Source organism: Anser anser (assembly GCF_964211835.1).
Source record: "Anser anser genome assembly, chromosome: 8".
Taxonomy (NCBI): Eukaryota; Metazoa; Chordata; class Aves; order Anseriformes; family Anatidae; genus Anser; species Anser anser.
The window spans coordinates 30,881,938-30,896,303 of NC_139728.1; the positions used below are offsets into that span (position 1 = coordinate 30,881,938).

The following is a 14,366-nucleotide window of genomic DNA, read 5'->3' on the forward strand; positions in this document are numbered from 1 at the left end:
AATACCTCTTCAGAGTAGACCAGAATTCTCTGTAGAAAGATTTTTAAATCTGCACATATTTTTGTAGGTTTGCTTCCTACCTACATCTGCTTTTGTAGGCAGCTAGATTAAAGCTTTGTGTTTGTAAATGAGGAGATGTGTATGTAAACACTGCTGTCTTTGCCTGGATATTAGGTGATGCTGAATTAAGGCAATCCCTTACCCCTATCCAACTCCTCATGGTTGGTTATGCACAGGAAGGGGAAATAAGCATAGGTGAGGTGCATTTTTTGTGTTGTTTTGTATTGAAAGTTCAGGTTGTAGAACCGCGTGGAACTGTCCCTGTAGTGCAACTCTCCAAGCAAAGATATAACTCCATGTTCAAGCCAGGCACTGCGAGTTCAGGTCCTTATTCTGCTGAATTCTTGGAAACACTGCAAAAATCACTGCTTTTTAGTAGAAAAAGCCCCTGCCATGCAGCTAGCTTCATATTTCCTGCAAAACTGTCAGGAACGTAGCTGTCTGCTTGAAGTGGTTGCTGCTGACTCACGTTTTGTTTGTTTCCTTAGATAGGCACAAAATACTACAAATCCTTTGGGTAGTTTTTGGGTGGTAAAGGGAATATCGTTTTTACATGCCAATAATGAGTGTGCTTGCTCTACATGTACTAAAAGGGTGTGATGTGTGGATCACACCTCATACTTGGCTGCCAGAGTAATGTCTTCAAATAATCTCCGCTCCTCTCTTTTCTGAGGTCATCTTGGAGCTGGGCACGAAAGAGATTGCAGGTGATGGTTTAGCTCGGTAGCCTTCAGTCAGCTACACTGACACCACCTCCAAAGCACATAACTAACCCACAAACATCCCCACTGCATGACTGGTTGGACGTCCAGCCACCTTTTAGGATCCAGTGCAATGCGTGCCTTGTTTCGTAGGCATGAAAGCACCACGGGATCGTATCAGAAGCATCTCTCCGACATACGTAGCCAGACGTTACCTGCCACGTTGCAGTGCTTGTGGTTTCGTTAAGTAGTAGCAGGCGAATACCAGGGAGGGGATGGGGCATGCAGCCCTCTGGTGCCCTTTTAATGAACTTTGTGGCCCCTTTGAGAGTTTGTGGTATGTGAAGTCTCCTATAAATTTATAAAGGATTAGGAAATTAAAAGTTCTGCTGCATAAAAAAACACACGCTTTTCTTAGGAGCCAAAACTTCTCACTGTCCATTCATTTTAGAGTGGGCATTCTTAGTATGCCTGCTCATCAGCTATCTGGTTTTGCTCTTACGTCTAAAACGCACACCTTTGGGCTGTAGAGCAGATGTGGGATGTGAAATACCTCTGATAAACCTCCAACTTTGTTTGAATATTTATCAGGAAAGTGATATGCCAATCCAGGAGCTACTTAGCCTTTATGGCTATGATGGTACCATTCCACTCCAAGAAGATGATGATGATGAAGATGATGAAGAGGAAGAGGAGGAGGGAGAAGATGATGATGATGTTGATAATGATGACAACAGTGGCTGTAGTGGTGAAAACAAAGTAAGTGTTTACACTAATTTGATTTTCATACAGCCATTCTGTAGACAACCATTCAAAGTCCCAGATCCCAGCAGAAATCATTCATAAGATAGTTGATTTCAGATGCTTTGTGTACTGAACTCTGATGTTTCTTCTTAATTACCCATCAGTATTTCTCTTAATTGCTCTTAATTCCATCTGTATCATTCCAAACTGTTGCTGAGGCAAATGAGAGTATGTGTATACATTTAGCATTATGTAAGAAGGAATTGTAATTGTCCTTCAGAAATACTGGCTGGCTTAACTGAAGTGTTCAGTGCCTGGAGGTACCTTCGTAGATATGGCTGAGTACTTGTTTCAAGATGAAAAGCTGATCTACTGAAACTGAGCAGTATGGAGTTGAATTAAAAGATGCCTCTGTGAGCATTGAAGGTTACTGCAAGTTTTCTGACTTCAGCATCTGAATTGTATTTTGTCAGCCTGGCAGTAATCGCCCTGCTTGTTTTAGGTTGTTAATTAAATCTAATGCCTCAATTATCTTTGCAGAATGTATAGTTTTGAATTTAGCATCTTTAAAGTCCTGTCCTGTGTGCTCTTAAAATAACTTATCTGTTTTTAGAAGGGTCTTTTCTACTTGTGTATTTTGTATGTACTTTTAATAATCCTGTCCTGTCATGGGCACAGCTGTAACTTCTCCATTACTGGTGGCATTCAGAGTTGCTTCCTGAATTCCATTAAAATATGAAAACCTTTGTACTGTCAGTGACAAAAAAATCACAGGCATTAATGGAAGTTGAATTACCTAATCTGGGTTTAAACAGGATACATTTTCTTCTTTGATATCTTACCCATTTAGAACGTCTGGGATGAGACAGAAAGATGAGAAATGACATACTTGATTCCGAAAATGAAGTTCTTTAGGATTTGCACACTGCCTTGTTATATGCTGTAAAAGATCTTTTTTTTTGTGGGTTGAATGGTTCAGAAAGAAGAAAGATATGTAGTTATATTGCGTTAGGAAAGCTTCAAGAAACTGGAGAGGCAGAGGAATTTACGTACCATGAAATATGCAAAATTAAAGACACAGAAGTGTTTAATTTTGTTGTGCCCAGTAGCATTCCTGAAGCCCCACCTCGTTCTACGTCCTTGTCTTAACTGCTTCCCAACACAACTTCCATCTTGTGCTCTCAGGGCCTCCTCTGGTTGTCCAGTTGTGGTACTAGCTGATGTAATAGTGTGATAGTGCCTGCCGTTTCTCTTAAATGGATAAAATCCCAGTGTCTGCCACCGCTAAGGTGTTAGCAGCGAGAGGAGCAGTCCTTGTCCCCCTGTAGGGGACCAACGCAGAACCAGATGTGTTCCTGCCCGGCAGCAGCCACAGGCGCCGTCCGGTGCGGTGGCCACAGCCAGTGTTTGACCGAACTGCACGCTTGGAGCTGTGGCTGGATCGAAAGTGGGTGCTCACTTACCCTACCCCAGCCTTCGGAGGGCTGGGCCAGAGCTGGCGGGGAGGACTGGGCACGGAGCGAGCGAGCTAACCCGCTCCGTTCCGCTGGGTGCCCTGGGCTACAAGGAGAGCTCTAGCAACACTCGGTGCTTTTAGCAGGGAGGCAGTAAAATGCATCCATGGGGGTGGAATAATTTTATAAATCATTCAGGCTTTCTCTGCAAGCGCACATCTTTCTGCAGCTTTTTTAGCTCTGCTGCACTTAGCTGCTTTCTATTTTTAAGCTGCTTTAAGCTGCACGTGTGATAACACCGGGCTCGCCGTTAAAGGTACACACAACCATGTGTTGTGCCGTATGCCTGGGTGCTACAGCCGGCAGGTGTGAGCGCTCACGGGTAGTCATAAAGCCCGTGAATGATGGAGACAACATGCCTCAGAAAAAATATCTTGTTTAGCCTTTTCATTTTAACTAATTGTAACAATTCCCATTGTTGTTCTGAGTTCTCTTCTAATAAAGTAACTTATTCTTATCTTTGTTCTTTCGGTGACTCAACGATGTACTTACACATAGCATGCAGGTTTAGCAATGTACTGTTCCCGTAGGGTTGAACCACTCTATTGACATTTATTTTTATGGAACATAACATTTCCGTTTGATTGAGAAAAGTAGAGCCATTAAAGAGCTCCTGCTCTTCCTGCTGAAAACTCATAAGGAAGGGCTTTGAAGACTGAAGTAAAATTTAAAGTTAAATGAAATTAAATGAATACTGCAAGGATTTTCTTGACTTATTTTAAAACTAGACATGATGTTTAACTGTGTTTGTGTTTCTGATTTGTATGTTAGCATCTGAGTGTTGAGTCTGATTTGCTTATAATCACGGTCAGCAAATAATACGATGTGCTTACACATTTGTTATGGCTCAGTCTGAACAGACCACAATCTGTACAGTCACTTGAAGTCAGATAGATAAAGGATATCTGTTTGGTTTTGATGCGTTGGCAATTTTGGAAAAAATACTGCCTAAGTAGTATTTGCCACGCACAAGGTATACCTGTCTCCTCTTTGCTTTCTTATTTTTAAGGAGGAAACCATAAAGGATTCATCAGGTCAGGAAGATGAGACACAGTCATCTAATGACGACCCAGCACCATCTGTTGCTTCTCAAGATCCACAGGAGATAATTCGCCCCCGTCGGTGTAAATATTTTGATACAAGTATGTACAGTTTAGTACTACGAACAGTTATCTCACCGTGATTGACCTTTGCTTTTGAACAGCTTCGTTAACACAGTATTCCGTTTCTGAAATACGCATCTAGACATCTGCAAACGTGTGTTTGCTCTCTTTCTCGATTTCCCTGTTCTTGATTATCATTATACTCAATAGACACCAGAAATTCCTATTTTTAGCTGAATGATACATCTTCTCCCCAGATAAGGCACTCTCTATAAGCCTAGATATTCTGTCTTCATAAAGGGTTGTATATGTGGAAATAAATCAGAATTTCTGCAATTTGGAAAAGCATGCTCTCAGCCAGTGTAACTCCTTTCATTACATTACTCCTGGCCTAGTAGCAGTCCAGTTTATGATCCCACAAACTGGCTTGTGCGGATGTGCCCTTCAGGAAAATTTCCTTGCACGTGGAGTCCAGGTGCAGTAAATGGCTTCGGAGACCAACTTGCACAATGAGGAACATGCTCTTCCTAACAAATACTCTGCTGTGGAATCTACAGCCTGTGCATTGCTACGCTCTGCAGTTGCAGCATTGCTGTGGAGCGTTCAGTAGGGGTTCAGCAACACCTGGCTGTTCAGTATGGTATTACCTTACTGTCAGAGCTTCAGCTGCCGCTTCACACTAAGGACACAGGTAAAAAATACTGCAAGTAGAAAACGCACTACTTCAACTAGATGACTGCTGCACAGTGTGTGGTCATCTTGAGAAGGCCAGGTGGCATTAGTTTATGTACTCATTTGAAGGTGAGAGTCTGAATGAATAAAAAGTAAAAACTGAAATTAGCTGGAAATAAAACCTTTAAGATCACTAATAGATAAAACAAAAGGAATGCAATCCGAAAAAGGCTGATAGATTTTTAAACCTGAAGTGATGAAGGGAGAGATAACAACGAAGAAAATTTATTTCAAGAATTCCACATTTGATACCATGGCCAGCATTGTGGACTGATTATTTTCTCTTGTTTTGTTAAAAAATTGGTTTTGCATCTGTTTGAGGCTGTTGAGCTGCTGTTATGTAGCTGTCCCCTTAGGCAGTTCCCATTTCTGTGGCAATTGTACTTAGTGGGGTTTGAACCTTTTAGTACTGAGCTGTCAGGAGGGCCATTTGGACAACAGATATTTTACCTTTGACTTTTATATACATACCAGTCATCACGGTCGATAATGTTTAAATTCCTACTGTACTATGTTTTAACTAACACAAATTAAAGCGAAAGGTTCCTTCTGATACCTTAATAGTTATAGCATAGTAGATTTTTTTTTATCTGTAATTAATGCAATTTTTTAATTTGTAGTTTATTTTAATCCAAAAATGTCAAGGAACCTCAGCATGTAGCTATGCAGAAGGTGGCAAGTATCTTAAATGAAATCTCTTCTTAGGATAATGCAAGTGTATTGCACTAGCTTTGGATTTTTATAGTGTTCAGCTGTATGTAAATTGTAATTTACTGCACAAATCATTTTAGTGCTGATGCTGTCTTTTGCCATACACACGAACCAGGTATCGTGGTTGCTTTCACTCTGCTGTGAAAGGCAGCTACCCCCTATCATGATCCATTATTCAAAGCACCGCTGTGCAGCTCTGAGCAGTACGTCCAAGCCTGTTACACCCCAGTAAGACTGAGAAGAGCCCACCTGTGGCTCTCTCACATGTTGTGCTGTAGTTTACCTCAAATTCAGTGACTGCTGCTGTAAGGGAGGGAGAAAGAAGAGCAGAGCTAGGAGCTTGTGGAGAATGGTGTTGAAATCCACGTGTGGATGCTGAATGTCCACACAAAAACACTTTCAGAAAGTAGCTGTTAGTAGTCAGTTCGGAGGTGGATCATCTCAACTGCTTCGCAGCTGGCTGAGGGAAAGCAAAGTTTTATTAGGAAGCATTAAAATTGGAGGATGTATTCATTTGTTCCTTAACTTTTCAGAGTCAGCCATGTATCTTGAGCCGTTCTAAATGTGAACGTTGGGTGGGTTGTTTTTAAAGCAGTCAATACTCGAGCGTCTGGTCCGTCACTCACGCTGCCATTTGCACTTCTGTGGTGTTAGATAAGGCGGCCGGGAGGCAGAGCGGGGCTGTGGGTGGGTGGCCGGGCTCGTGTCCTCCCCTCACCCTTGCACAGGAGCCCGCTGAGACGTCCGGACGGGGCATGGCTCCAGCGTGGCTCCTTCTCTGTAAGTAAGTGTTGGAAAATTTCTCGTAGATAGCGAAATAGAAGAGGAATCCGAAGAAGATGAAGATTATATTCCCTCAGAAGACTGGAAAAAGGTAACTATTATGGGCTGTTAAAAAAGTTTGTCTTCTGTGAATAATGAGCTGATCTGTTACCTAGTAACTTTGAGCTCCATAGATCACACAGTTTTTCTCCATTTTGTCCTGACAGATATTGATGTTTTTATGGTAATGACTGTTAAAGACCTCCCTAGGCAGTGAGAAGTAGGTTTCTATATAGTGCCTGTTTGCCAATTTGTTTTTGATTTTGAAGAATGAAAGTTTTAAGAGAGAAAGAATGATACGGTCATATTTCCTTTCACTAAAAAAACCTGCAAGGCTGTGGTTGCTGGTTGCTTAACTTTTTGTTTCTGTTATTTCTAAACAGGAAATCATGGTGGGCTCTATGTTTCAAGCTGAAATTCCAGCTGGCATCTGCAAATACAAAGAGAATGAAAAAGGTGAGACATAGCGCCATTGCTGTTGCTTGACTTAAGTTTCTAGTGGGGAAAAATAAAAGATATATTGGACTTAAGTCATGTATGTGGCAAAATATAACAGCTCCTTCAAATGAAAAATAGAACCACAATCTCAAGCTGTAGTTCGTCGTGTGCTTCACCATCAGAGCTTGAGACTTGGAAGAGAAAGATTATATTGCTGGCCTATTGAGCCTTTGTGTTCTAATTTGGTAATTTACACAAGTTTTCATACAGAATATGTTAATCTCTTCACCTGATGTATTTTGTTTATGTGAAACATAGTAAAGAAATGGTGTTGCTGGAATTGAATTAACATGTTAAAAGAGACAAAATGGCACCAGCAGCTTTTGTTTTCACATTTTAAAACTTTTCAGTCATTATTTAAATACCTCTTCTTCTACTGTTTTTTTTCCCCTCCCAACCAGAGTGTTTGTCAGTGCTTTCTCAGTGTAATTGAGTAAGGAAAAGCAGACACGGTTTAAAACCAGTTGTGAGCTTAAAAGAAGAAATTTTCTTGCTCATTCAGCCCATTACTAAGAATTCATTTACTCTGCAGGTCGGTTGGAGACTGCAGTTTTCATATAAGTTAGTTTTTAAGCTAACCGGCAGAAAACCCCATGCCTTCTTAGAATCTGAGAATATACTCAAGTGGTGGCAATTGTCTTGCTTCAGGCTGCAGGTTGCTGTAGCTGCGCTGTGGCCTGATCTGGCTGGAAACTGAGAAGGGCATCGGTTGTGCTGCTGACAGTGAGGCTGACACATTTTGTCAGCTCTGGGCTTGGTAGCCACGGAAGTTGAAGAGCATGTAATTTAAATCCGTGTGAGAAGTCAGGAGCTTCCACGGAAAATGGAAAACAGTAAATTAGAAAATACCTGCTTTTTACTGTGAAGTTGCTCCTTGCATGCTTTCCTGCTACAGTCTAAAAATAGAGCTTGAATTATGTATTTACCTAAGATGTGGCAAATTATGCTTTATGGATCACTCACCTGCTCTTACTGGTATTTACTCAGCTCTAAATGGCTTCTGGCCTCCAATAATAAAAAAGATAGAGCTGTTTTATGCACTGCTGTAACCTATATAAAACAGTTTTTCATAGTCCTGCACACAGCTCTTTGCAGAATGCAGAGCCTACGTCATGGGCAAAAACTGTTGAAGGGGAAAGTTAAATTTTCACTGATGTTCTAGGGTTGTTCCAGTCTTATATACCAGTGGGGTTTGGTATCTTCTGCCCCTCCTTTTCCTTTCTGCTGTGTTTTAGATTAAATCTTTGACAGGACTCGAGGTGGAATATTAATGAAATCTAGAGCTGAAAAACAAGTGTCTGAGATTGTGTATTTAGTCCTTTTATGTACATATCCCATCTTCTTTGTTGTTCTCTAAGAAGACTAGTCCTCTTGGATCCACTCCCATAAATGAAAGCACAAAAATGGTGGAACTCTTAAGAATAACCACCTTGCTTTTCAGAATGTGTTCTGACATGCTGGTGTGCAGAAAAAACAACCGTGGATGCTGCACTAAGCCTAATTACAGTGGACTGGCTCTCAGAGGACTATGCCTGGAGTACAAGTAGCTACTATTAGAGAAATTCAGGTTATGAACAATCTACAGAATTAAACAATATGTTTTTCAGAAGGCTTGGACTTGAAAATCAAAGGGTAGCTCTGAAAACTGAAAGGTGCTGAAGCTGCTTTCAGACCTACCGACGTGGACCTTAGTAAACATTGCGGTGCGCTTAGCTTGCATCAGTAGGGGTGGCTTGGAACCAGTTATCAGTTGTCTCCTGAAAAGAGTCGTTGCTTCTAATGGGGTTTGTATCCCAAGATAGCTAAAATCCTTTTCTTAAATGGGCAACCAAACATCAGATTAGAACTAGCCTTTGGGAGGAAAAAAAAGCTCCCAGAAAACTGTTGAGGGCTATTCCCGAAGTGCGTGTTATTTGTGAAATGAATGTGTCTTCCTTTCCAAGACACTTAGTTATTTTTCTTACCATTTTTTTTTCTATTTGTATTTCCATTCTGTATTTTTTCTATTTGTATTCTATTTACTTTAATGTAAAAATTGCTTTTTTTCAAGTTGCAATGCACCCAGCCACCACTCTGACCTTTCCAGCTGCACACAAACTACTGTATCGGCCTTTTCTGTGCTCACCGTACCTTCACAGGGGCTTGCTCCTCCTTTCTCTTGTTGAGCAAGAGTCAGAGGTGCTCACCAAGCTAATGGAATCAGTGTTTAAATTACTTTCTTGCTGGTTTTTGTACAGTTATCTTTCAGGGAAGACCAGGCCACAGGCAGGTCAGGATACTTTCCTGATTCTGTTTTATTTAATAACTTGAATTTTATTTTACTGTACTGATGTTTTAATCTTGCAAAGCTTGTAGGCTATTCAAGATAAAAATAGGAGATAATTTAGAGGATATGGCCTTTGTTCATGTTCCTTCCATTAATGTAAGTTTATGAAAGTTTCCCTGGTCTGAAAGCTCGTGCAAAAGCTCTGAAAAGACGGTAGAGATCTGGTAGAATTAAAAATCAACATTCTTCACCTGAATGTTTTTGTTTTAGAAAGTATTTCTAGGATTTAGTAGGAAAGTCCAAGTGAAATTTCCTTGCAAAGTGTCAGTTTGATTGCAGAATGTTTGGCATCTGGGCATTAACTGTGATGGAGGAGCAGTGGACCTTGGTGCTGGCTTTATAAGAGAGAATAAACATCTGCATGGTTGTTTTAGCTCGCTTTTCTTTTTCTTCTGGTTATTTCAGTGTATGAAAACGATGACCAGCTCTTGTGGAATCCTGACTTCTTACCAGAAGATAAAGTGATTGAGTTCCTAAATGAAGCATCAAGGCGTACGGGTGATGAGAAAGGCCTAGATGCAATTCCTGAAGGATCACATATTAAAGACAATGAGCAGGTATATAACAATAGTAGGATTTGTAGTTTAATATTACTGAATGAATTATCCCTTTATTTTATTTTAATCCCAATAATTAAAGTAGGGCTTGAAAAAGCTTTATTGTTCTTTTTGGAAATCAAGATACGATGTTTTTTTTTTTCCTGTCAACGAATACCGAATTGTTAACTTCGGCTTAACCTTGGTCTATGCATCAATGCATTATTTATAAATAATCGTGCAGAAATGAGTTCTGTTCTTTCAATTACAGATTTTTTCTAAGCTTCATGAATGCGTGAAGCTAAATGTATAAGGGTCTTTATACAAAAAAACATCGATTTTACAAATGCATGCAATGGATGAAAATGTTAAAATACTTTTCCTGGGTGTATACCAGGTTTTGTAATTAAGAGAAATGGAAATTGAACAGAGGGAATATGTCTTTGTGCTTTTGTAAATTGCAATACATTCATTCAAAAAGTTTATTTTTAATCCTCTTTGAATTAGGTTTTAATGATTTACTGAGTATGCTCCTATGGCACAACATAAGTTTAGCACTATTTAGATTGTTAAACATATGTCTTTTTGTCTTTACAGGCATTGTATGAACTGGTTAAGTGCAATTTTGATACTGAAGAATCATTACGAAGGTTGAGATTTAATGTGAAAGCAGCCAGAGGTGAGCATACACAAAAACCTAGCTTCCTGTTGTTGAACTTTGCTTTAATTTGTTACACAGATAGCGGCTTTTGCTGTCAGCAGACTGAGACATTTTATTAGAGCTTGACTGCACGTCAGCATTACATATCAGTGCTCACTTAAATGCAGCCTTCAGTGAATGTCTTTTTGTTCTCTGAGAGAATGAAATTAGCGGATGTAGTGTAAACAAGTACATCCCCAAAGACAGCAAGTAAATTAGCCTTCTGTTAACAAAGCTTGATATTTATATTTGTGACTTTAATGACAAGTTAAAATGTAAAATGAGTTCTTAGCAGCTGAACTGTGCATTTCCTTGGTATTTCATTCTTTGTTCTACACCTCTTCAGCCCTTAAAGTTAATGGAACAAACATGTAAAAAATGAGATAACTCAGTTCTAAATAAAGGAGAGTGAGCATCAAAACCTTTTATTTGAAAAGGTATGCCACTAAAAAGATGCCGGTCTTGAAGATCCTTTTGGAGCCTAAAGCATTTGCTGTTTTGGTATTGATCTTTGTGCTCACAGTAACAAGCAACTAACAAAAGGTTCTTCTTTTAAACAATTGGCTTCTCCAGAGTTTACTGTGCAAATCACAAGACAAGGGTGCTCAAATCAAGATCAGTTTGTTCTCACACTATCTTAGTCCTTACTTGTGACCTGAGGATTCAATAAGGCCAAATTATATTAAGTTCTTAGAACTGTGACTGAAAGTTTTTAGGGGTTTATTCTGGCTTCAGCGGAGCTAAGATTTCCCATCCGTTTCCCATTTTTTTGTGTGAGCAGCACAGTTTCTTACTTTACCTGACTGGAATTCACATCCTATCGTTGCTGGCTCCTGCCGGGGGTAGGGGAAGATCTCATTCCCCGCTCCTTTTCCCCTGCTTCTTCCAAATACCCAGAACTAGTTTGAGTCCATAGGATGAGCTAGCTCCCTGTGCTGTGTGCTGGGTTGAAGGATACCTGCCTGCTTCCTGTCGTTGTAGGGCAGAATGTTGAGACCAGGTTTCTAAGCCCTTCTTTCTGTTGCCATTTCCCGCATGCAGCTGGGCAGGAATAAGGGACTGTTTATAACAGTCCCTACCAACGAGCTCCTTAAGCCAACCAAAATTTCCCATCTTCTGACTAGCAGGGAGAATTTTCAGTTTTGTACCAGTACGTGAAATTTCTGGAGGTGGTTCTCATTAGTCAGAAGGTGCTGTAAGAAACTTGAATGCCATATGTTTTCTGTCACTAAATTCTCTTTTACTGGCCATATGCTTTTATGTAAAGTGTTTTCTTTATCTCATTCCTTTAGAAGAATTATCTGTTTGGACAGAAGAAGAATGCAGGAACTTTGAACAAGGGCTGAAAGTGTATGGCAAGGATTTTCATGTGATTCAGGCAAATAAGGTAAACACCTTAAAAATGTAAAATGTAGTTCTTGCTTTCTATTTTTTTGAGAAATGTAGATAAGTTCTTGTGCTCAATTTCTTTCACAAATCAATATATTTACTTCTAGTTTTGACTACGCTGGTAGTCAAACTGGTTTGTCAAAGTCCAGAATCCTCTGTGACTGTGAACCCTAGGTTCAGGAAAGTGCAAAAGTCTTGCTATGCGTACATACAGGAAGGGTCTACATCCCTATAGTCTTATTCTGGTCTGAATAGAGTGGCGAAACAGACATGAATATTTCTCCCGAAGGTTTTGCTCGCAGCACCTTGAGATGTCATCAGTATTACTACAAAGTGTTTTAATTTCTGGGCCTCTGAAATTTTGAGTCAATAGTTTCCTCTCTTTTGTATGTTGTATAAAGAAGCATGGACTTTGAATTTCACACATTTTGATTTAAATGTTAGCTTTTTGACAAAACACATATTTGAAGTCATCAAAATTTTCATGGCACATATTTCCTAGGTACGAACAAGATCAGTTGGTGAGTGTGTAGCATTTTATTACATGTGGAAGAAATCAGAGCGTTATGATTTCTTTGCGCAGCAGACCCGATTTGGAAAGAAGAAATACAATCTTCATCCTGGTGTAACGTAAGATGTGCATTATTCTTATGTGCTTTTACATGCTGGATCTAAATCTTTCTTTTGTACCTCTCTAGTCTGAAATGGAATGACAATCTAGAGATTCCATAGTGCCAGGTTTCGGCAGGGCTATAAGAAAAGCAAATTGGTGTGTATAATGTAATTTCTAAAGTACGTTTGTTTGGAAATAGGCCAACAATGTGCATTGATCAGCAATTTAATTTGGTGTGTTTTCTGTTTAGATGTTTCACAAATGTAACGTTTCTGCAAATATGTGATTTTTTTAAGTACTTGCTTTTTAAGTATTGCTTTAAATGCATGTTTTGTACAGAGGCATGAGTCACAAGTTGTGGCACATGCTGTGGTGTATGCTTGAAATACATCGTCTGTAAAGCATTCTGGCCAACACAGTGCCCTGCACTAGGGCTTTTTTCTTGGTACATAGCTTCTTCCCACATTCACTCTGCTAGACAGGGAGGGAAATGTCTGTGCATAGCTCTTTATTCTCATCCCTCAAATCTGAGCAAGTCAGCCAGCATTATCTTCTGCCCTTCATTCCAATGCTGTGATTTTTGTGTCTTGCTCTTTCCGCAGCCTTTCTCCAAGTTTTTTTTACAATTATTTTTTCTTATAATTTGTTTCTGGCTTGTCTGTCCTTCCCTCTTTTAAATATTATTGTTTCTGTAAACATTTTAGAACTGTGTGTTGGAGCACCAAAGTGAAATAGCAGTATGACATTGAGGGTTGCCATCTGTGGCTCCTTTGATACGTAGACTGTTACAGAGCTGCTGGATTTTCTTCTCCAGTTGCCAGAGACAGTCTGTCTGCCCGTCTTCTGCCCACCCCTTTTTTTTCCCATTTATACCCAAATTGATAGACATTCTTGCTTGTTAATCACTTAAAATATCCTCTGATTCTTTTGCTGTTGATTGCATATGGTGTTCAAAAGTGTTACCAGAAGAAGGGTCATTACGGATTGTACTTGTCTGTTCTTGAAAGCTTTTGCAGATAGACGTTGGAATTCAGAGTGCAGTATCAGTTCCAGAGTAGCTGTGTGTGAGGTTATGCTGCTTCTGGAGTTAATCCAGACTAATGCCCTGAATGGAAGGGCTTTACCAACTGGCTGTGTTTGTTTGTATCTGTCATAAGAGATTTACAATTAGTGACCTAAATTGTGGGACTGTAATAGATTTCAGATATGGGAACGTGTCTTACGTCTAACTGAAGTTTCTCATTTGCTTTTAACTCTTAGCCCTTTCAAGACTGTATACGCACAAAACTTAATTAATAGTGTGCTACCACTGCCGCAGCAAACCGTGAGAGCTTAGTGTGAACCTGCCTTGGAGCAGCACCTTGAAAACGCAGCCCACAGCATCACAGCATTGTTGATGTTTCTGCTCGTGCGTGATCTTACGGGATGTAGCACAAGCGCGCGCTGAGTTTCTGTAAGCTGACTGCAGTGCTCGGTCAGCAAATGGCAGTCGCTGTGGTCAGACCGACCGTGGGCCAGTTAACAGAGCTGATCTTACAGTTTTAAGTTTGCAGAAGTCGTGCATTTCAGAGAGATACAAAGATGCAAACAGGTCACACGTGCAGTATGTGCAGTGAACACTTTTGTACAAACAAAATCAGTCCTTTCAGGAGCGAGGGCAGTGCTGAGTGTGCTGTTTGTGTTGTGCAGAGATTACATGGACCGCCTCCTGGATGAAAGTGAAAGTGCTGCTTCCAGCAGAGCTCCGTCCCCGCCTCCTACGACTTCCAACAGCAGCACCAGCCAGTCCGAGAGAGAAGACAGTGCAACCAGCAGCAGTAATCAGAATGGTGAGTGCCCCGTTGCTCCGAAAGCGGGTTGCCAAGTCACAGCAGCGTTGCAGATGACAACCCAAAAGAGAAGTTCAGTTTCCCTCTC

The 14,366-nt window shown here is 40.3% G+C and overlaps 1 protein-coding gene across 3 annotated transcripts in view; it reads left to right on the top strand.

The window, feature by feature from the left end:
• Positions 1–14,366, top strand: part of MIER1 (MIER1 transcriptional regulator) — a 35,882-nt gene that overhangs the window by 17,351 nt on the left and 4,165 nt on the right. For all 3 annotated transcript variants that reach the window (XR_014587269.1, XM_083845738.1, XM_083845737.1), the window contains exons 4-12: positions 1,353–1,520; positions 4,029–4,161; positions 6,375–6,439; positions 6,771–6,843; positions 9,617–9,768; positions 10,345–10,426; positions 11,740–11,834; positions 12,339–12,466; positions 14,139–14,278. Coding sequence is in view for 2 of the 3 variants with exons in the window: in XM_083845738.1 (XP_083701864.1) it covers positions 1,353–1,520; positions 4,029–4,161; positions 6,375–6,439; positions 6,771–6,843; positions 9,617–9,768; positions 10,345–10,426; positions 11,740–11,834; positions 12,339–12,466; positions 14,139–14,278 (1,036 nt within the window). In the remaining variant the exon portion in view is untranslated. The remainder of the gene's footprint in view (positions 1–1,352; positions 1,521–4,028; positions 4,162–6,374; positions 6,440–6,770; positions 6,844–9,616; positions 9,769–10,344; positions 10,427–11,739; positions 11,835–12,338; positions 12,467–14,138; positions 14,279–14,366) is intronic.